Source organism: Pagrus major, chromosome 15 (assembly GCF_040436345.1).
Source record: "Pagrus major chromosome 15, Pma_NU_1.0".
Taxonomy (NCBI): Eukaryota; Metazoa; Chordata; class Actinopteri; order Spariformes; family Sparidae; genus Pagrus; species Pagrus major.
The window spans coordinates 28799140-28822698 of record NC_133229.1 but is presented as its reverse complement, the minus strand read 5'-3'; the positions used below and the strand labels follow the sequence as shown (position 1 = coordinate 28822698).

The window sequence follows — 23559 nt, the reverse complement described above, 5'->3', positions numbered from 1 at the left end:
TGTGTGTGTGTGTGTGTGTGTGTGTGCAGTCTCTGAGCCTGCAGCCAGCAGTCATGTGGCTCTCTGGGATTAAATGGAAGCATTAGGCATCATAAATGAGCTCCATTTGGACCGTGGCCTCAGGTCTGCCTCCCTCCCTCCCTCCCTCCCACCTCACCCTTTGTCTCTACTTAACAGCAAGCAGCATGACAACAGTAAATTCATACTACAAGTTTCTTTCTGCCTCTCCTTCCATCTCTGTCTTTTTTTCTTTCCGCGGCGCTCTCTATCCGTCAGACATACGCTCAGGGCTGAACACCAGGTCTCGCTGCAGCGCGGCTTCTCTCCCAGTCCATTTGTCAGTCAGCACAGATAGATTAAAGCCATGCATTTCCACCAGTTCCCTCACCATATGTCAGGTGGAGTATACTGGCTGCTGTTGACAACTCTCACTACGCACTGCTCTGCACCAGATTGGTGTGATTAGATAGATCGTACTGAGAGTGCATATATGTGTGTGTATTTGGGTGTTTTGGTGCGTGTTTGCGACTATTTCCTGGAGGCAGATCGTAACTCTCTCTGTCAGATAAACACAGAACTCTTCTCTCCAGAAATTTGAACCAAAAATTTCAAAACTATGTTTGTGGAGTTTTATAACCACCAGTGGAGCAATATTATTATGAGCAGGATTCCTTTGCACATGAAGGAGAAGAACAACACATTCTCATACCTAAACGACTGAACGGGTCGATGTCAGCATCTCCCAAATTGAAATATATCACTGTTCCCAAAACCACATGACTGCTGCAGTGTGAGCGCAACACACGTACTGCACCTCCGTGATACTGTCACAGCTTGGATAGGTTTAGGCAATAAAACTACTTGGTTAGGTTTGAAAAACATTTGGTAAATATCACCCAAAGTAACCTTCGTTATATTATGTACATGATGTAACTAAACTATGTCTGTAAGTTAAAATAACTCAAGGTCGACTTCCTGTTTCACACGGTGTCCTGATTAAAAGTTCTGTGCTTGTTTCACCCGACCGTCCATCCTGACCCACTTCCTCTACGGACTTACTGCTCTTTATTCTACTTCTTCTCACTTCCTCCTTTGCTACAATAATTGCGACAACCACTTGAGGTCTCCACCTAACGACAAACATTAATGTGTCGTAATAAGCTGCTTGAATTTTCGACCTATACAGTCATTTTTCTGATGAGGACAGGCCCTCCGAGAAATGTAGCAATTCACACGTAAAAGGCAAAAAGATGAAGTAAATGATAAAAAATTTGTTTTGCAAGTGTTTTATGAGGAACTACATTCTTTGAAAAGCTCTGTGAACCCTCAGAGATACGATAAACAACGATTTTTGGTGAGTTACTGACTGTAAATATAAATTTGGTTAGAGAAAATCTCCCCCTGATATCTTTAAGTGGTAATGTCTTCACACTTTCAAGGAAACTTCCATATCATTTATATAATGTATATAATGTATTATGTTTATAATGATCTGACTTTCTTTGAATTACCTTGGTCTTATTACTTTTGGCCACTGTTCCTATTGGTCAAGCCAACGTTTCACTCACTGACTTCATTGCTTGAAAGGATGATCACATGGGCTGTAAATAATTTAGTTATACCTTTTTAAAATGTATTATATAAACTGACAAAATTCTTCTCATCTTGAGCCAAAAGCAAATATGAAAAATGAAAAGAGGAAAAGAATCTGTTGGGATGCATCCGTTAGTTTCTGCAGACTCTGCTTTGTTCAACTTTGGCCCTTTGTTCTTACGACTGCACACTCAGTGGAAGTGCTCTATTTCAAGACATTTCAAATGCGCTTTTGGTTTCCAGCCTCTGATTATCTGACCTTTTACATTCCTGTCCGGATGGAAAATATCTCCACAATTATTATAAAATGTTAGTAACAGAAAAAAAAAAAAAGTGAAATGTTAATATCCCTAAAAGGAATGAAAACTGCAAGCATTCGGTCCAGATTGGGTAAAATCAACTTTTCAAAAAAATGTTACAGTCCAGAAAGTGCCGTTGCTTTGTGTCAAAGAGCTACAGTAGTATATCACATTTAATCTAACTTCATATGGTAACTTCCTCGGGAATCCAAACTCCACTTCAATTTCACATGCCAATGCACCTGTGGCCAAAGTGTAAACAAACATTTATGAAGGCAGTAAATGAAACAGAACAGACTTGGTGCAGAATTGCCTTTAGTCTCATTCATTCCAGGATATAAACCAGCCGCAGCATACGTAAGAGGGTCATCTTACTCCACCGAAGGCAGCCATTAAGAAGGCTAATTGCATTGAGAGAAATTACTTCCAGCGCTCACTCATTTGGACCGGGGCATTTTGCTGCACATTCCAATCACATTGGCCATCTGAATTTCTCATATAAAATCTATTGGAGTTATAATCATGTTTGGCTCTGAAATGTTTTTGGGATCCGTGTGTGTTTCAGGTCACGACTGGCTGACTTCTTTGTCAACTGCCAGCCAGAGCCTCGCTCGCTGTCAGGCTGTCTGAAGGAGAACTACGCAGACTGCCTCCTCTCGTACTCGGGTCTGATTGGTGAGTTCACTTGATTGTTATTGGTCGGCTCTGTCCCGGCATTCACAGCCGGGCTCAGTGGATTGTTAATTTTCTTTATGAGGTCTTTAAAGGATAATTTTGTTGTTGTTTGGATCTTATTTTCACTGTTTTCTTTCTATCGCTTACGATAAGATTGTGCTAACTTAAGTTTGTGCCGAATTTGGGAAAGACAAGTTTGATGGGACAAGAAACACAAGCAGTCAGATCATCAGACAAGTTGTAATAATCATCTAAACCACTTTATTTCACATCTAAATCATCTTCATTTTTCTAGCAAATCATCCTCTGTGATCTAAAAGTTTGTAATGGCTTTTCATTGGCCAATTGTAGGACTGCCTTTTATTATCTAGTAGTTTCTTTTTTCTTCTTTTTTTTTGATTTGTTATTGGCTCAATGCATTGCAAATGATTGGGTCGCCCAACAATGATCTCATGACTAAAAATAAAGGTTAAATGAATGAAGGAAAACTTTCACTTTAAAAATTAAGACCCGACTGACCCCCGGCCAAACTTTCCTCACAACCCATTATGTCCTCACTACAAAAGTAAGCTGTCAAGAACCGGTCCTCGCAAGTCATGAAACCAGACCACACTGTCCGCACAGCGCCAATTCATTCTGCCTACTGCAAAACAAAAAGGCCTGTTTTGGAAAGCAGCCAGCACAAGGGAACAATCCATTGGGGGAGCGAGAAATCACTGACTGAAGCTATTTACTTTCCCTCGCAAAAGAGAAAGCCTATTCTTCACTCGGGTTTCTCTGCATTCTGCTTCCTGCAGAAACTCCACCACACTGCATTACTCCTCTACACGAGGAGGAGAGAGAGAAATTAATGTAAAGACGCTTTAACTTTGTTATTATGACATTTATGATATAACACAGAAGGAGGGTGATAACTGAGTCTTAAAAGCTTTAAATATTCTTTTTTTCTTGACAGTCAGCAGCATATGGTGTTTTTAACAATAACACATGTGCAGAGAATCCTTGTTTACGCATCAGATTTGTTACTAAAACAAAGACAGATGATTGCATGAATGACAAATCTCTCCATCCGCCTGCTGCAGGTACCGTGATGACTCCCAACTACCTGCGCACACCCAAAATCAGCGTCTCACCCTACTGCGACTGCAGCAACAGTGGCAACAACAAGGACGAGTGTGACAAGTTCACCGAGTTTTTCAGCGAGAACACCTGCCTCCGTGAGTTACCCCTCCATCCAGCTGCTTATTATTCTGTTTTCTTCTGCTCTTTTCTGTTGGCCTTTACTCTTATCTGCTCCTCTGGCTTCACTTCCTCTACTTCCTACTTTCATCCATTCTGCTCTGCTGCTCTCTCTCCTATTTTGCTCTTTTTATCCTCTCTTTTCTTTTCTTGTCTCTCCCTTCTGACCAAATATATCCTATTGCCATGCTCGCATTGTTATCCTGCTGCATTATAGCGAAACCAGTCACATTGCAGCACCGTGCCTGAATGTGTGTACGTCTCTATGCTCATTTGTGTGTGTGTGTGTGTGCCTAAAAGCTGTAGCAGAACTCCTGCTCCAGATCTTTGACAGAAAGCGGCTTTTTCATCCAGCCCTCTTACACAACGGCTTTAATTAACAACCCCGGCTCAAACACACGCACTGTCTGTCTCTATCCCACACACACACACGTATAAACACACCTATTTCCAGCCAGGATTAATAAGTTGCAGGACATTCCTACCGAGCTGTAGAGATAAGAGCCAGATTCATTGTGTGTGTCCCTGTAATCGGAGGTAATTATGTTCCCTTTGTTTTGATAGCACACTCGGTGTCAGTCAGCCTGCTGCGATGCTGCACACCACTGTTTAAGTGTAATGTGATTCTACATTGATTCTTCTGCAGAGGTCAGAACACCGGGTCACAACCAGAGTATTTTGCTCAAGGACACAGAAGCTGGATGGATGTTTGTAATCACATACGCTTGAAGGATGGTTGCTGAAATCTAGTCAGCTCGATTGGCTGAAAACAAGATTTAGTGTGTGATCTTTGTGATGAAATCTTTTATTAATTACGCAATCTGTGTTCATCCCAACTGATTAGCTCATGAAACAAAAGTGATCCTCACATGAATTAACATGTTAATGATAAGAGCAGAAAAAGGATAAATGAAAAGTCGACTTTGATTTGCATCTGGACTGTCAGTGCATTAAATCAAAAAGTGAAGCAGTTAGGTCTCGGGGGGTTTTCTCTCTTTTTGACAAAGCAAATTTATAAAAACAAAAGCTGCCATCTTGGTTTTCTGGAGCCAGAAGTGACCATATTTGGACGAAATGATGCACTTACACATTGCTACGCCTCTGTCCTGATTGACTACTGCGTCGGTTGGTAGTTTGTTTAGCCAGTCTCAATTTGCGAACCCTGGTTACTGTTACTGTCATGTGTTTTCTGTTAGCCAGCATCAAACTTTGAGCATCAACAGATTCATGATTCTGCTCTTGAGAAACAACCATGTCAATCCAGTTCAACTTTCCAGTTATCTTTAACTTCAGTGACTTTACTTACAATGCTGAAAGTTGAACCTAAATACATTCAAAAAGGGGATTTGAAGGGATTTGGATTTTTTAAGGGGATCTTATTGGATTCATGCCTGACAAAATGATTGAAACCTCAACCCGGGTGGAAGTTAAACGGAATCTTAAATGTGCTCAAGTTGCTTAAATGAAATGCTAATGAGCAGAGAGTCCGGCTTCTTATGCATGTGAACGGAAACTCAAAGGTGTAATGCAAACTGTATCGTAAGAACAGACGTACTTGATGATATCAGCCGGTTGTTGGTCTGCCGTCAGGTGAGAGTTGATCAGTGAAGCTTGTTCTAGTGAGATCTGTTGATATATAAAGCATTTTGGTGCACATGTGCCTTGTTAGCAAATTAATTATGTATTCTATTGATGAAGCAAACGACTGCAAGATACCTGTATCGAACAAGTAATCGATCAACATGCAGGTGTATGATCTAGAAAATGTCGTGGCATTCAAAACAATGAGTCATAGTCACAGTAAAGGGGGTGAGTTGCTGCTGATGGTTCAGCTCTTCACAAGCAAAGTGGGCGTTTTTTGATTCTCCTCTCTGGGAATGACAGGTCCCAGATGAGAAAACACCAACAAGATGCAGCCGCGTTTCCTACAACTCTTCTCATTTTCACTCTCTCGTTCTCCTCTTCTATTATCTTCTCCCCTCCCTCCTCTTGTTTTCTCCGCTCTGTTGTCTTTTTACCAGGCAGGGTTAACAAGGTTGGTCTGCTGTAGATAATAAGGGGCTGCCACACTCACACAGTGTGTGTTTGTGTGTGTGTGCTTGAGTCTGCATGTTATCATCTTTGTGTATTTCTCAGTAAGTTTATGAGCTAGATTTGTACCATAACATAAATGTCTCTGCTTCTCCATGTTTGCATGATTTTATGTGTGTGTTCGAGTGTGTCAATGCGAGATTCACAATATCAAAGGGGGTTAATGTGGGTTAAAACCGGCTCTCTGTCTCTATATATTTGCTTTTATTGACTGAGAGCCAAGTGAAGGGCAAAGCGAGGGAACAGGCCTCCCCTGAATTTTCATTATTAGTCTCAATTCTCTCCTCTCCCACTCTTCTTCCTCTGCTGCTTACTTATTTGACCATTACAACCCCGTTCCCGTTACTTGTTCTCCTGCTTGTGCTTCACCTCACTTATTTCAGCTCATCCCATCCCATCTCCCTGTCCTCTCTCCTTTCATGCCCTCCCTTTTTCCGCTCTCATTAAGTTTGCTCAGCAGTAACTGCAACTGACAACTCCGAAGATCCTGACACACGCCGGCTACAGGGTCATGACTAGTGAGAAACTACAAGAGGGAAAGAAAGATAAGAGAGAAAGAGAGAATATGGGAAAGACTGAGAGAGAGAGGACTTTCTGTTCTCGTACTGCAATTTAGATGATTTATTGTTCGGAGATGGAAGAGAGTTGCCTGGGATGGGAGTCTGACTCGTCTTTATTTATGTGTCATACTGTGACAGACACATATTAAATATAAACATCCTTTCACATGCTAGTTCCCAACATTTTTCACTCTTGACCCTTAAAACTAAGCATGTTTACTTGCAAACTCTCAGCAAAGGTTGTGCCTTATGTCTTATTGTTTTGAGTGTTTTTTTAAAGACCTTAAATGCACAGTATGTAGTTTCGATCTCTAGCAGTCTCTCAATTAAAAATTGAGCAGTTGGGAACATTGGAGTTGTTTTCTTCATTGTTGAACAACCACCACAGCAGATGAAAATGTATCGGAGGTGACTCAGGCAGAAATGTTACCGGATTAAAGTTGTGTTGATGTTATGTTCACTATGATCCTGAAGTTATAGCAACTAGACGGGGTAAAAGCATTATGACGATGTAGATTTCTCTGGGCTTGAATATGATTGAAAACTTTTAGGACGACAAACGACAAAATGTTTAACAAAGGTTCAAATAGTTTTTTGACACTTTAAGATTCAAGGTTGAAGATTAATTTAATTTCCATTGTGCAATATGAGATTTTATAATAGAATATCTGTTGCTACATACACACAAAACACAAAAACTACACAGACTCATGAATAAATAAGAGAGTCGGAAAGAAGAACTAGTCATGGTGGAGTGTTGAGGATGAATTGAGGAGCCTGAGGAAATAAGCTGCTCTGTAGTGGAGGTACTAATGTTCAGTAAATCAATATATATATATATATATATATATATATATATATATATATATATATATATATATATATATTTTGTTTCTATTGTATAATTCTTCTTACAACTCTTACAACATTTATATTGTGATCTTTGGAGGGGTCCCGCCCCCAGGTTTGACACTACTGCTTTAATATTCCCAGGAAAAAAAACACTGGAGCTTGAATGTATTCGAAGTCTTTCCACTGCGATGCTTCTGCCTATTTCTGGAATATGTGCACTGAATATGCAAAGGTCACACCATCCGACATGATCATAATTCTAGTATTACAGCCAACTTCGCACATGTAAAGTGAGCTAAAGTGGTAATGTAGACATCTGTGAGAGGCGAACTTGTACTGCTCACACAAATATCTGCCGCAGTGAGACGATGATATCATGTTTGCTCAAATGCAAAGCGATGTGTGCGTTAGTGAAGGTTAAATGAATGTTTGGTTTAGTGCTTTAAACGTGTTTGTGTGTGTATACTCTTTTATTTTGTGTATCTTTTTGAGGATCAGTTGGAGCGTAAGACCTTGGAAGTCAGGATAAGTATTTGGTCTTCATCACTTCTTAATATTTTGAGGGTTTATAAGTGTTTTTTAAGCTTTAGAACAAGGACAATAACAGCTATGAATGTTTGTTAGAAGGTGATACTTCATTCTAGTCAGGTTTGATGATGGCAATTCCCAAAATAGGCGACTGGTTGAAGAAGTTGCAGCTCCTTGGACAGCATCAAGTCAGCTGCACGTTGCGGGTTTGGTAACCATTAACGAGACACTTTTATGCCACCTCAAGAATGTTATCTTAATCCTGTCTTTAATTTTGTGGCTTGTTTGCCTTTAAACCCTCTCAGATTTATATTATAAACACCATGGGCATAAAGTTCATTGGGCTGAAGTTAAGTGTTAGTAAGGGATCTCACACACATAGAAGTACAGCGTGAACAGAAGTGTTTGTTTGTGTGATTTCAGGAAAAGTGTAGCCTCAGTACATTGTGTACATCTTGTATATCACAGTTTATTTGTTCTGTCCGCAGTGGTTGTGAATTAGTTTTATGTTTCCACAGTAAACAGTAGCAGAGGCGCCATTTACTCTCCATTGAATCTATTGAGGAAAGGAATGAGCTCTATATCTTTGCTTTATTATCCAAATACACTCAAAGTTTAGAGCTCTGAGCTCAAAGTAATACTTCTTGAAATTCAGTCTATATTGAAGAGGGAAAAGAAAAGAAGAAAACGGCAGGTGTATGAGGTTTGTCAGGTTGGACTATGACATTTTTAGTCACAATAAAACATCACTTCTATGTTTCAGTTCGAGATAATAAGACCAAGTAGATGCCAGCTAATTTGCTATCTTGAAAAGTTTGTGATCAAACGCAGCTCTTCAAATTAATTGACAGTAAATGAAATCATTAGTTGCAGCCCTATCTGATAATAAAGGTGTGGTTGGGTATGCTAAGTTATTGATTGGGATTAATGGAGAAGGCAATGAATATGCAGTATAAGCAGAGAGCATATAGAAAATACAAATGCACCTCACACATTTATTTGTGTGACATCCTTAATCCGAGATGCAAACTGTCTTTCACTTCCAGACACTGTGATGTGAGTGTTATTAGGCCTGAGGTGAAGAGACAGGAGACAGGAAAAAGAGCCCATCAACACTTACAATATGCTCATCATCCTTCTGCTGTCTCGGCACAAAGCTCACAGCTGCACAATTGCATGTTTGCACACATAAGCAAAAAATTAAATATGCACATGCACACTCATGAGCAAAGTCGCAGATATCAGGGCGGCAGGATATTGACAAAAAATGACTTATTTTGTGCTGATTGTTGCAGCTCACGTGAGTGGCGGCACATGTTGGCAGCTTTGTAAACATATTTTTCTTTTTCAGACTGAATCAAAATGTTCAACAGACATTTTGAGGAAATAAAATGAGGCACTGTTAGCTTGAAAATTAAAGATTTGTTGGAACTGCCAGTTTATTTTAGGCTCATCCCATTATATTAGCTACCTGACTCAAATACATACAGTAGCTTACTTTTGCTTACATATATACACATTAAAACAAAAAACATATGAATTGAACTCACTAATCATAAATAAAATACAAACATACACATTTATCTCCACAGTAGATTGTTCGTCTGTTGTCATTGTGAGAAGGAGAAAGTCTTTCCTTCTTTTGTGACGTCGGGTTTTACCAGAAGTCAATTCAGCAAAGCGGATGAAGTGAGGGAGTCTCCAGCTCCTCTCGGTTGAAGATTAATAGTCACATTTATTAAATGTGCATAGTGGAGTGAACTGAAAGGTTCTTTCTAGGTCAGGATGAGTTTAAGCAGAAGACACTTCCACTGGGGGAAGGAAAGGGAAGAGGAGGAGGGTGAGACCTCGCTGCATACAGCCGTTCTGTTCAACGTGCTTTTAAGTCCAAACACAAGTCAGTCCACTCAGATGAATGTCTTTATATGCACAATACTATTCAGACGTGTTGTCCTTCACATCTGGGTGGCTGGTTCATCTGTCAAAAAATATTCAGTGCAAGAAATCCACAGTTTTCTAATAGCTAACTGTCAGAGCTGCAATCAAAAGTCAAGTTGAGGACACTGATGACCAAGTACACCCTGAGATTCCCCCTGGTTCCTTATGCAAAGGGAAATATGCCGAACTAGGTCAGCAGGAACAGGGAACGCTGCCATGGGTGCTTTCAGAAAAGCTGTAAGGAGACGAGGGAAGGTCACTGACTGGAGAAATCCCTGCTATCGATCATCCTTCAGAGTTTCCAACATCTGCAGGATGAATGTTGCCAGTACCGCAGCAGGTACTCCCTTTGCCCTGCAGTGCAACTGTAGGACTTAGGATGCTACAGTGTGGAGGTGTGGAGGTGTGGACCAGAGTCACCAAATCTGGTGATGTAAGACACTCACAACTCTGCTGTAACTTAACAAGTCGTCATACCGAAACACTGACAAGAAATCTTCTTCTGTCGTGCATTTGAAGTAGCAGAAGTAGCAGAATGACGCATTTCAGTGTTTTCTGGTCTGTTGTCTCCGTAGTTAAGGTCTGCTTTAGTTTGCGGTGAATAAATCCACAAGAAATATTTCATTCCTGAATTAAAGAAACCAACGTTGAACGTCTACTTGAGGGAGCAGAACAGTTCTAGTTAGCGCCAACGACACGTTCAAGGACAGAATGTTTATTCAGACAGGTGTTCGAATTTAACATCACTTGTTTTGAGACACCTTTGAATGAATGCTTAAAATTCAATAGGAGGAGTTGTTGAAGGCTTCTCGAGTACGTGTACGGAGAAAAGAACAGGAAGGAAGGACAGATGCTGTGATTAGCATTAATGACATTTTATGTATTTATTGAGTGTTAATTTCTGTTGCAATAGCTTATTTTGAATGTCCGCTTGAAAGGCTGTAAATGACTGCAATCATTTAAAGGTGCAATATGAAGTTTTGGTTTCTTCAGAAGAGAAACATCTTCATTTTTATGTGTAAGCAAACTAAATGAACAAGCTCTTTTTGTTTCCATGACTGAATAAACTGAATAAACAAACTGACCTCAAAGGACAACACATTTTCATACTGTTTTACTTTGGTTATACCCTGGTTTACTATGGTTACTACCCTGCCACCTTTTCTAGCTTCAAACAGTGTTCTTATGGGGACCTCATTTTCCTCTGAGAACAGCTTCTTTATTCAGTTATGGAAAAATGAATTTTTATTTCAAATATTACAATTCTGAGTTTGAATTTCTTCTCCAAAACTACAGACTGCCCCTTTAAACAGACTTTTACAGAGAACCACATTATTATTTATGTAAATTTTTACAATACAGCTATTTTCCCATCATTTGAATATATATTTGACCTGATCCAACAACATGAATATATGCTGGACATCATGTAGGCATACCCGTGTGTCTTCACACATGCATGTATGAATATTTCAGTGAGGTTAAAGAGCCGTTATGCAGATCAGCTCTCCCTTCCTTTACCACAGCATCAGGGTCATAGTTTCACTGTTGGAGGGAAGAATATCATTACGTTCAAACAGCAGATCTGTGAAGCTCAGCTTTCCTCTGATGTGTGTGTGTGTGTGTGTGTGTCTGTGTGTGTGTGTGTGTGTCTTTTACATCAAAGCCATAGAAGGCTATTAATAGGGCCACTAATGGACTCTAATGGTAAATAGCCACATCAGCACTCAGGTTTTTGACTGTGTGGTGAATTTATAATCGAGGGAAGTGATAACAAAACTTAAGTACCGTCTAACTCACCTTTAATTGTGGTTTAGGCCGCTGCAATATAAACCTTTATTTTAACATGGGGACTAACAAGCATGTGATTCATGATGAGATCCGGCCCAGAGCTAAAGTGACCTGCTGGGAATTACAACGTCGTATTTCTGCCGGAGCAAACTAATTATTTACCAGCTCAGCACGTCTCAAAGTCACACTCATCAAGTGCTCGTGTGTTCCGATGTAAACGACTTAAATTAAACTTGCTTATTATCTCCGCCGAGGAGGTTATGTTTTCACCCGTGTCCTTCTGTTGGTCGGTTGGTTTGTCAGCAGGATTACACAAAAAAACTAGTGAAACTTGGATGGATATCGACCCAGAGTAGACCAGATTAACTTTAGGAGCAGATCCGGATAAAGTAACGCATCCAGGATTTTTTTGTGTGTGTTTTTCGGGTTTTTGGTTTAATTTTCTCAGGGAATAATTGATGGATCTTGATGAATAAAAATCTGATGTATTAAGGTAGCTGGTATTTGTTACTGAGTACAATTTGATGCAGATCTTAATAAAAATCCAACTATGTTTTCAGTCTTTTTTCAGTCGCTGTACTTTAACAAATAGGGATAGAAACCTGTAAGTACTGCCAATGTGCTGCTGAGATAATGGCGCCATAGTGGTTGGCTGTTACAGATCTGGTGAGCTTAAATTATGACTTGGCGGAGGTATGTGCTCTACTGAATGCCATTATAGTTTTGAAAGATATTGTAGTACATATTACCTGGTTGGTGGTACAGATGGTGAGTTCACCTGCAGGAATTATTTCTTGCCAAGCATTAGTTTTTCTTTTTTTTATTTCTCTACTTATTTATTGGCTTTGTTTACTTTATCACCTCCGCAAAAAGTATTTGTTTTTCACATCTTATTTCTCTCACTATCCCTCTGTAGGTAACGCCATCCAGGCGTTTGGGAATGGAACAGATGTGGGAGTGTGGCAGCCGATGTCCCCCGTCCAGACCACCACCTCCACAACCACCCCCTACCAGAGGAACCGCGAGCGCAACCCCAACACCATCGACAACCACATCAACACAGACACCGGCATCTACCACTTCTGTGGCAACCTACAGGTTAGAAACACACACAGACACACACACACACACACACACACTGAAGCCAGTTTTAGATTCAGAGGATGACTGTGTTTGGAGGCTCAAGGGTTTCCAGCCAGTCTGGGCCAAATCTAATCCCAGGGCATGAAAACATCTTCAAAACTTTATTTCTGTATAGAAAATATGTTTTTACAGACAGATCAAGTTTCTGAGCTACGATTTCTCTTTATCTGACCTGCTGATCCTTCTATCCATTTCTCTCAGTCTCACTATCCATAAATCTACAGTGTTTGTTCATCTATAGCTATCTTACAGCCTGTCTGTTCCTGTTACTGCATACCTGACTGCCTCTTTATCCTCTAGCTTGCTTTCTATCTCTTTTTTCACTTTCAGGCCAGCTCCATTTATCTATCTAGTACCGTCACAATACCAAATATGTCAAGTTAAGACAGTGAAACAAATACTACAATAAGTTCAAGGTTGTTCATGCGCACGTAGAGTCTTACGTATAAAACCTGACATGAAAGTGAAGAAAGTGAAGCATGTAGCTGCTGAAAGCCGAGATTGGTGGAGGCGTTGGTGGAGACCAGACTCCAGTCTGAAGGAGAGTGAATACAAGATGTACGACTGGTGATGTGAGATGATAATGTTACTCATTGCCAGCTCAACGTGCAGATAGGCAGCTGTTTGTATGTTGGGCATAACAGTTTCCGATTCATCTTCCGATTCCTGTGTTTGTCCTGATCTCGATTGGCCGGTGTGTCAGTTTCTTGCTGTTGACACACTCCACACGGCCACATGGTGCCCACTGAGACTCAGACGCTGTATTTCTCAGTTGGAGAAGCCACCCCTGCTCTACAGGAACAACAGTTATCTGGCTGATGAAACAGAGGGATCACAGGCAGCAATCCTGAGCACTGGTGATGGGCTCCTCCTGGGTCAGGGAGGAAGTGGGGATGATACTGTCATTACCAGCAGAGCACTGACAGGGACTCAGACACCAGTTTCACATATAATGATACTTCAACCCTGATGAAGCGTCAGAAAATCCACCCGAATCATTTGTTCTTGCAACAATAATCTTACCTATAAATGTCACTTTTCTTTGTTTGTGTTGTTATGCTTGTAGTGACCGTGCACTTGCAGTGCAGAGTTTTTAAGATGTTTTTGTTGCTGCATGTGGGAATTATTTCAAATTCACATCTGCAATTATTTGAATATGAAAACAAACGATTTTTTGTCCCTCTGAATGAGCAGTTTTTGTGCTTCGACCTGACCAGCATATACAGTCAGCACAGTGTTGGGACGAGAGAAAAATTGAAAACTGAACCTTTAAAAAAACATAAAGAAAGTCTTAAATTATCTGTGGGTTTTGCAGAAATGTATTTTGCCATACAGTACAGTGTATATTCTGGCGATTGGGTTGCTTTTTGTCCATGACTCAGTAAAAACAAGACTACAGCTTAATAGTACTGCCCCACACACACACACACACACATATATGCAGTCCACACACAGATATACTGAGATAGCTGCAATTACACACTCGTGCCTGTACACACAAATACTCACAACGCAAGTGCTTGCTCTCGCTGACACACACAGACACATATACACAGTCTGCACTGGTAATGAGCTGCGGTGGTGTATTGGTGCGTGTGTGTGCTGTTGGCACTGCTGTGATAGCACGTCAAGCACGAGTTAATGAGAGAGTTGTGTTTAACCACTTTTCTACTGCGTATGTGTGCGTGTACAATGCCTCAGTATTAGCAGTGTGGTTGCATGTATGTATGTGTGTATGACTTTGCGTGTGTGCGTGTGTGTAAGCATCAAGGCAGGCTATGCTGTTGTAATGGCACACTCGGGGGGGGGGGGGGGGTCATTGATTTCTCTCTCTCTTTCACACACACACACACACACACAGACAGAATAATAACCATTAACCAGTGACTCAGAACCGCTCCACTTCCTGCAAATGACAGCCCTACAATACTTACAGTGTTGCGTTTTACCTCGGCTCAAAAGAAAAGAATCAAAGAGCGGAGAAATGAAGGTGTAACCGGCTGAAAGCTCCTCAGCTTGAACTGAGCCTCGTGCATTCCCACCTTCCTTTATGTCGTTGTTTTCAAATCAAGTTTGACTCCTTCCTGAAATGTTCAGACAACACACGGAAAGTGTTTTTGACCGTGAGCTTCAAACTAAATTAGAGACAATCCAGGTCTCTATTTTGTTTACCCATACCTGTACAAAAGACTCTTACTCCTTTCAGTCCTGCTAGCAGCACGGCTCCACGGTGGAAATGTCGGTCTGTCGGTTGCTGAAATATCTCTGCAACTCTTGCATAGATTCATGGCCCCTGGAGGATGGATCCTGCTGACTTTGGTGATTGCCTGATTTTTTTTCCCAACACCAGCAGCAGGTTGGCATTTTTGGCTTGTAGTGAAATATCTTGACCAGAATTGGGGAGATTACAATGAGATTTGGTGAAGACATCATAAGCGCCTAGAGGATCGGTCTTTGTGACTTCCGATCCCCTGACTTCAAAGTTTTGGTTTCATACATTCATGCTTCCTAGGCTTGGCTAGTTTTGCATACTGATGTTGGTAATCCTCTGACTTTTTATCGCCACCATCAAGTCAACATTTCAGTCTATCCAATGATTCAGTTTAGGACCAGATATAAAAACTAAAGACATCCCCGTCCCCCTCAGATGTACTTTGTGTTTTACCCTGATTAGCATGCTAATTGCAAACATTATTAACTGCGGCGTCTTGTTCATTTTTCGTCCACATTTGTCTTTCTGTGACGTGAACACACAGTGAAGCTTTCGTTGTCTCCCTCCTCTTGTAGGACTGGTTTTCCTTTTTCAACACACAACAGAGCTCGCTGGGCCCACAGCAAAGCCACCACAGATAAAACAACATATAAACACACACACGCCACAACATAGAGGCATACATACACACACACATACACATTAACATACTTTGCAAGCCCCAGGGCTCCATCAGCCTGTTTTTATGAATATAGTTGACTCCAAAGCGGGCAGGAAGTGCCCTGGACAAATATGGAAATCTACCACATGCTAATGTGACTTTTGAGAACGGGCAGGTATTAGGCAAATCCAAAACACGTGGACACGAGGCAGGATTATGTATTTGAATTTGTTGACGTCCAAATCTTTTTTGAATTGGCAATAAGCATCGGAATGTTTTAATATTACAGGATACTTCCAAGGTATGCAGAGGTTCATATGGTCTTCATACACATATAATCACAGACAAAGCTTCACAGTGTAAGTGTGATGTAATGTAAAGGGTCAGTTCACCCTTTTTTGCTGTTTTTGCCATGTTTTAATGTCCAACCATCTCAGAAAAGATTTAGATGACATAAAACACTAAAAATATTTAGTCTTCATGGAGAAATGGATATAAAAGAGCCTTTAACAGCGTCAGATAACACTGTTGTTGTTGAGTGGTTGTTTTTGTGTAAAAAGATCTGTCTGTTATGTTCGTAGTGAAGGACGGGTCTAATCTTGAGTTTTGAGTGGTGGTAATTTTGAGAGTTGCATTGAACTATTGGATCACAGATTGCACCACAGATGGATTTTTATCTTTTATTTCAAAATAGACACAACTTAAGAAAAACAAGCTATCACACTGCTGAATTGGTTAGTTTTGAATCATAGTGGAGACATAATAACAGGAAAGTAATGTGCAGAGGCAGATGGAGCCGTATATCTGAATCTGAATCTGCGTTATAAATTCACATTTGTATGATTTAAATTTCAAAATGTTTTTGCTGTGAAACACTAAGTGGCCTCAGGATTTCAGACTCGTTATGATCGCTTATTTTTTGTCTTAATGCATCTAAACAATGACTCCAAACACAGATGGGACCTAATCATGAAACACAAACTGATGACAGTTGTGTTCAGTCATTGTTTTCACTCCCAACTAATACAGCAGCCTGGTCAGTGGCCTTGTGCCTTAGACCATGACGGTCTACCTACCCCTTTGGTGTCAGTTAGTAGGAGTGATCTATAATGTGTATGGTCCGGTTAGACTTTCAAAATAAAGCTTGCTGACAAACATTTCACATATTGGTTAGGTTTAGAAAAAGATCATGCTCTGAGTAAGAAAAACCAGATTACTTAAATAGGTTCAGTCATGTAAGTTACCTCATCAGGAGCAATTTGGGGTTCAGTATCTTGCTCAAGGATACTTCGACATGCAGCTGGGGGAGCCGGGGATTTGAACCAGTGACCTTCTGATTACTAGACGATCCGCTCTTCCTCCTGAGGTAGGAGCTACTAGACGGACACTTCAAGAAGTGATGCTCGAGGAGGAACTACCATGTCAAACTTCACGTATTTGACGTGTTGGGAGTGAGAACTGGCCGTCTTTCCTATAACCTTATACAACCACTTATATTTCTCACTCCATGCTTGGGATTCTTGGCTTGTTCGTTTGTTTGGGTCTTTATGCAGAGTCTTGAAAACACACATGATTTATAGACATCATTCCGCCCGAGCTTTGGCTTTTTTTTTCCATTTAGTGCTGAAGCAAAGGTGTAATAACAGCTTCTCACTTTCTGTATTACCATGCCCGCTGCATCCTGTACATCCCTATTTTTGGGCTGCATTCACGATACTGTATACCGGAGCCATTTATTATTCTGTCACACCTACAGGCTGAGCACACTCACATATACACACACATAAATACCCAGAAGCCAGAACTGGAGTTACATTCACTTACAGCATCCACCATGAATACAGCGATGCAGTATGCAGGTCACCAGAATCTTGTGCTGAAGCCACAAACTCCTACACAAAGTCTCAAACGCAACACAATCAGATGCTTGATTTACCAAATACAGAACGAAATGAGATGTTTGGATGCTGATTGAAGGCCTGAGCCGCAAATCAGCAAATCAATTCATTGTGGTCGTGCAATCAACACATGGTAATCAGGGATATTTTTAGAAACCTTTACCTGAAGAGTAAATACACAGAGGAGAAAATGAAGATTAAACACGTGATGCGTCATCACTGAACAAATGTCATGTTTGTGCACTCGTCTTTTTTTTCTCATCAACGGCTTGATTGTATTCATTTTTCTCATATGCACTAATTTTAAACTGGAGTAATAAGGTCATAGATATAGTTAGAGCTTTTTAATGAAGTGCATAAAGCAGGTCTTCCTGAGAGTAAACTCTGAGGTTAACATGCTGTATGTCAAAACGTTTGTTGCTGCACCTTTATACTAAAACTGTAACCATGTGCTCCAGACGTCATAGGTCCAGATCCTGTCTCACATGTCCTGTCAGTTGAGGCACCAGGTTTAGCTTCAAGTTAGTGGATGTGTGATGATTCCCTCATCAGTGCTATAGTTTTTGATATAGCATGGACATTTTTAGATGTATGTTGGTGCCACTTACGATCACCCACAGAAAGCACATTGCAGACCAAGTACAAGCCCCATAGCAACTGCACTCCCCGATGGCAGATCCCAATCCGATTGAACATCCATGTCCGATTGAACATCCATGGGGCTGTGCTGGAACAAGTCAGATCCACTGAGCCCCCACCTCACAACCCCTACTGTAGGACTCAAAGGATCCGCCCTGGTGCCAGACACCACAGTACACCCCAGTGGATCCTGTTTTTGTGCCGTGACCGTCAGAAACAAGTCCAATGTGGAGCTCGATCCCCAACATCCAGCTGCACGTCACAGTGACGAGCATGTCACCACCTCGCACGGCAGCCTCTACCATCAGTGCGTGTACGGGTGAATGTGACGTGTATTACTAGAAATTACGTCTCTATTGGATGATTCCCAAAACATCACCATGTCCAGGACAAACTTTCAGCACCGGTGCAAGAAATGGAAGGAGTTCTGTCCACGACCATCTTTCTCTAACGCTCAGCAGGTGTTTTAGTTGCCTTACATTAACTGTAATTGATTCATCAGACCCAAAATCTAACCCTAATCTAAACCATGTCACAGCTGCCAGGCACAAATATCAGAGCATTTGAGGACGTCGGCATTGGATGTTAAGAAAAAAATAAAATGTCGGCGGTCAAAGCATCAGTCATCGCTGTCGTCACGGAGCAGCATCTAACCTTCATGTACGCATGCAGAAAGTGTGTGTGTGTGTGTGTGTGTGTGTGTGTGTGTGTGTGTGTGTGTGTGTGTGTGTGTGTGTGTGTGTGTGTGTGAGAGAGAATCAAAGACGGTGTTTGAGCGTGTGACAGCCACTGAATGATAAATCTGAGATGAAATCAGAGTCTGGGTTTGACTGTCCCTCTGTGCTCAGCCTTGCTCTTCTCTTCCTCTGAGTGAAAATATCAGAGGCTTTAAAAGTTTAACAGGCTCACAGGGTAAACTCTCCAAGGTTATTGTAGGTTTTTTTCCCGTTTTAGCTTTAGTTTCCAATCTGCTTTTATGATCAGATCAGCGCAGAGCTTCCATAAAACATACAGACTGAATGTGACGGTTATTTGAAGTTTAGTCACAGCGTCTGAACACTGATGTCCGTGTGATGTTTGTACCTGTTGTGTAAATCAATCGGCGATGTTTTCAGCCTAATTACATTCTGGATTCTTCCATCGATTGACCAAAGCAAATTAATTATAGCGGTAGTTGTCAAAGCACTAAAATGCTGCTGTGTTGTGATGAATGAAGCAAACTTTAACAAACAAGTTAACTTGAATTGGTTTATTGATGTATCAGCTGCTCTTTTTCATTAACAAAACTATCATTTCTAACATAAATCTTTGGGTTGTAACAGATGATGTGATGCTTCGTGTCTTTTCCGTTGCAGGCTCAGAAGTTGAAGACAAACTCAACTGTGGATGGCGTCCTCTGTGTGGTAAGTTTGTCAATTATGTAATAAAATTAAATTTGTTAAATTCAGAGATAAATTATGTGGTGATGCATCAAAAATTGTATTTCCACTTCACAAAAACACTCGCAGTGGGACAGGATAAAATTTATTTTTACGGTTCCCTTTAAACTTTCTTGTCAGAGGTGCTCAGAGTGAAATATTCCCCAGCTTTGTATTTCTTTGTCAGAAACATGTTGCAGTTAAAAAAGTATCTGCAAGACAGCCCAATCAACATTTTCAGAGCAACACAGTTATCACAAAATAACAAAACCTCGACAGAAAAAAAAAAAAAAATTGTGACAAATTACTTTTCTTAGGCATGTTTCAAGTTTCTTGTTTTGGATGCAATCCAATCCCCTGATTAGATGTTGGTGATGTATGTTTCCATGTTAAAACTCTACATTTCTTTATGTTGCGACTTTACGTTTCTTTAGGTTGAATTTTCTATTTTATGTTGCGACAATGATTTGGCTACGTTCAGGCACAAAAAGCACTTGGTCAGGGTTTCGGAAAAGATGATGTTTTGGCTTAAAATCTCTGTTTTCGTTGCTACAGACACAGCTGGAGATGTTCCCGAGGCCTCCTTTAAAAAAATCCCATGACGTCTTACAAATGTTGAGATGCTCACTCAGCAAAACAAACCAGTATTTTCACACTTATAAATGTTGAAACCAGTCTTGACCTGCGGTCACTGGCTTGGCAGCCTTCTCGTCGGTCGCTCCACCACCGTCCCCTCCACCTCCCGATGTGACAGTCAGATCAATAATGTAATGTGAATGTGATGTGACACCAATTGTAGAAACGTCAAAATGGTACAAATGTGAACGTGTCAGTGGTTTGCAGAAACGTTCATACGTTAATAATCGATTGGTGGTATGGGTGTGATTGGTCGAAAGTGCCATCAAAATCTTCACCCCAGTTTATCTCGGAAAACAATTATATCTCTGACCACGAGGCCAGTGGAAGTCTCCGACCTGCCTCTGACAGTTAGTGCCACGGCAATCCTGCCTGCCGTCTCTGTAAACTCCAGTTCTTTGTAGTTCCTTAGAGGCTGAAATGGGATTGTTGCTTATCTGGTGGCTTTTAAAGTTCACTGTAAATGTCATTGTACAATAATAAGGCACTGTTATGCACTGGACTGACATTTAATAGAGGCAGGGACAGGTCTGGGGGAGATGACCCAGCCACTAGCTTGCAGCTTTATTAGCAAGCCAAAGGTGGTGGTGAAGCTCTGTGTGCACATACTGACGTACGGTGGCACATGTAAATGTACACGCACACACATGTGCACACGCTATATAGGACTATTTTGCTTTCTGTGGCATTTTAGTTCTAAAAACAACCTTTTGACTTTTTTTGTGTCGCACCAGATGAATTTATTTAGGAGTTTTTACAGGTGATGTTTATTGAATTAAACAGCCTAATCTCTTGAAATATACCACGTCCTGCACGCATGAAATGAAATGAACTTCAACCCGAAGTCCACTTTGTGTCCCGGTGGATATATGACGACGGTACTGGCAAACAAATCACCAGGCTTCTGAAAAATGTCTCGAATGTCTGATGCAAATATAAGTTAAGACCTAAATTTCTACAAAAAACATGGAGAACACCTGATGCTTGAAAAGCTTGGCAGCATTTTATGTACTTGTTTGTTGATTTGGTCTACATTTATCAAGCTGTCGTGAAAAAAGGTCCCAGAATCTGCTGTGGAGAAGATCCAGAAACACCTGCCACAGCTTCACATGCCAACCAACACAAACATTTAGGTCTATATTACACTGACTGAGTGTACGCTTGATGCTGGCCAGTAGTGAGTCCGTGTCTAACCCATCTGCTCACGCTCTTCCTCTGACACTGGGTGCAAACAGCTCACGATCACTGAAATCTGTTGCTTTTTACTAACATCTTTACTTTCATCCACCAGAGCAGCAAAGTGCTCTGCATCCCTCATCCCATCGCTTATTTCTATTCATGTCATATCAGCCATTACAGTCAATATCTCATTTTGTATGTCATGGTGAGTCTGTCTGGCATTTGATGGATTACTTGCTTCTTGTCCACTGTTGCGTCAAACATTGCAATGACATGCAGAAGCTCGTGAAAATTGCCCCTATTAGATGACTCCTCAGCCTCACTGTGACCTCGCTGTGCGATCTGTACAGCGTAGACTTTCCACCACAGTCTTCATGTACTTTCTGTTCTCTGTAACTAGCACCGAATGTCCCTTGCCAAGCATGTTTGCTATTTTTGAGCCACTTGTCTGTTTCTGATTGAACTCACTCCATGTCTCGATAATATCCCATATCCCACACTTTCATGACGACTCTTCAGAGATGCTGATGCTTTTCGCCAGTTGTTGGTGAATGCTGGCTCCAAATGAAATCCAGTGACCTCATTTTAAAAAAAGCTGACAAGCAAAGCAAAAAAAACGTTTCGTCAGTGGACACACTGTGTTCCAGCCGTGCAAACTGATCCAACCAGCCTTTGTTAAAACTTCTCTGCTGATTCAGAAATGTCTGTGCAGGGTATTTTCTGAAGAACTGGCTGTCTTGGGCCCTCTTGGGGATCTACAGCAACCTCTAGCGACTACACCATCACGAGACCTATTAACGTCACCTGTATTACCACAATCACTCCCGTTTCCAGGTTTTGTTTGAGTCTCCACACGTGGACGTTTAGGGGTTAAAAAACAACATTATAAATGATGACACTGATTTCGCTAATGCTAGCTACCAAAAGAATTGCGCTCTTTGGCTAACAGGAAGTGGAAGTAAGGTCAAAAGTTTGAATCAGATCACCTGTGTTGGTTTTATGTTTTTAAATCTAAAAATAATAGTTTTTTTAATTCATGTATTTACAAATCCTAGTATTCACACATTAAAAATTATAAGTAAAACCACATAAATGTTCTTGGGGGTGCTGTGGCTATGCTGGGAGCTACAGCAGCCCCAAGCCCCTCCCTGTCCCTCCCTGGCGCCGCCGATGATACTCACCCCACTACTAAACTTTTTCCCCCATAAAATATACATATAACAGAATATATCGGTTTGTATTTCCAGTATCAAAAATTACCACTTAGAGTGAGTTAAGTGCCTAATCAGCTGCTTAGTTTACGAGCAAAGATGATGATCACCTCAAATTGACTTTCCACTAATCCTGCCAAGGTTCGCCCGTCACGCTTTACATTTCATACAGTTAACGTTTCAGCTGTGGCAGACTTCCCCTCTACAGATAAAGATAATAACAAAGGGTCACTGAGTTCAGGAATGAGTACACAGACACTGGACCTTTCTTTTTTGATTGCCACCATTGATTTTCCAAGATTTTAACAAGAAGTGCAGGCTAGCTATGTAGCATTACATCAGTGATTTGGTTGGAAAATCAAGAAGAGTTTGTTATTATGCATTTCATGGCTACATAACTATTAGCAATGCTATTAAAGATGATGCCAGAAAGAAGACGGCTACATTTTATGTGCCAGGTGAAAAAAGAAATCTGCCTCCTCACCAGTTAATGGTTCAAAATTAGTGTTAAGACGACTTACTATCGAAACATTAGAGCTTTAACTGCATGTACTAGAAACTAAAAAGCCTGAGATGCTGTAGCTCAGCGAGTCTTTAGTTTTTTTTTTTATTACTACAATAACCTCTCCCTCTCCTGTCCGTCTGTCTCTCTCTCAGGACCCTCAGATCGACGGTCCCAGTACGTCCAACGCCATCCTGAAAAACTCAGCTGTCTCCAGACGGCCCGCGGGCCTGACCTCTCTGCTGCCCCCGCTGCTCTTGCTGTGGTACTGCAGCCTGCAGGGGCTCTCCTCGCCGGGCGTCTTGTAGCCTCACAAAACTACAAACGGACTGACAAACACACATTTGTATAAAAGAAAAAGCAAAACAAGAAATTATATCCTTTCTTCTCAGTAATACCTGTTGTACTTTTATTTCCCTCTGGATTCTATCTCTCTTTTGATTCCTTCTCTGATTTTTTTATGAATTTTTTGGGAAGCTTTGTTGTTTTATTGT

The 23559-nt window shown here is 40.9% G+C and overlaps 1 protein-coding gene across 1 annotated transcript in view; it reads left to right on the top strand.

The window, feature by feature from the left end:
- Window positions 1-23559, top strand: part of gfra1a (gdnf family receptor alpha 1a) — a 93497-nt gene extending 69938 nt beyond the window's left edge. Inside the window, exons 6-10 of the mRNA XM_073481590.1 lie at window positions 2458-2567; window positions 3650-3784; window positions 12483-12664; window positions 19475-19522; window positions 23221-23559. Coding sequence (XP_073337691.1) covers window positions 2458-2567; window positions 3650-3784; window positions 12483-12664; window positions 19475-19522; window positions 23221-23373 — 628 coding nt within the window. The 3' untranslated portion in view covers window positions 23374-23559. The remainder of the gene's footprint in view (window positions 1-2457; window positions 2568-3649; window positions 3785-12482; window positions 12665-19474; window positions 19523-23220) is intronic.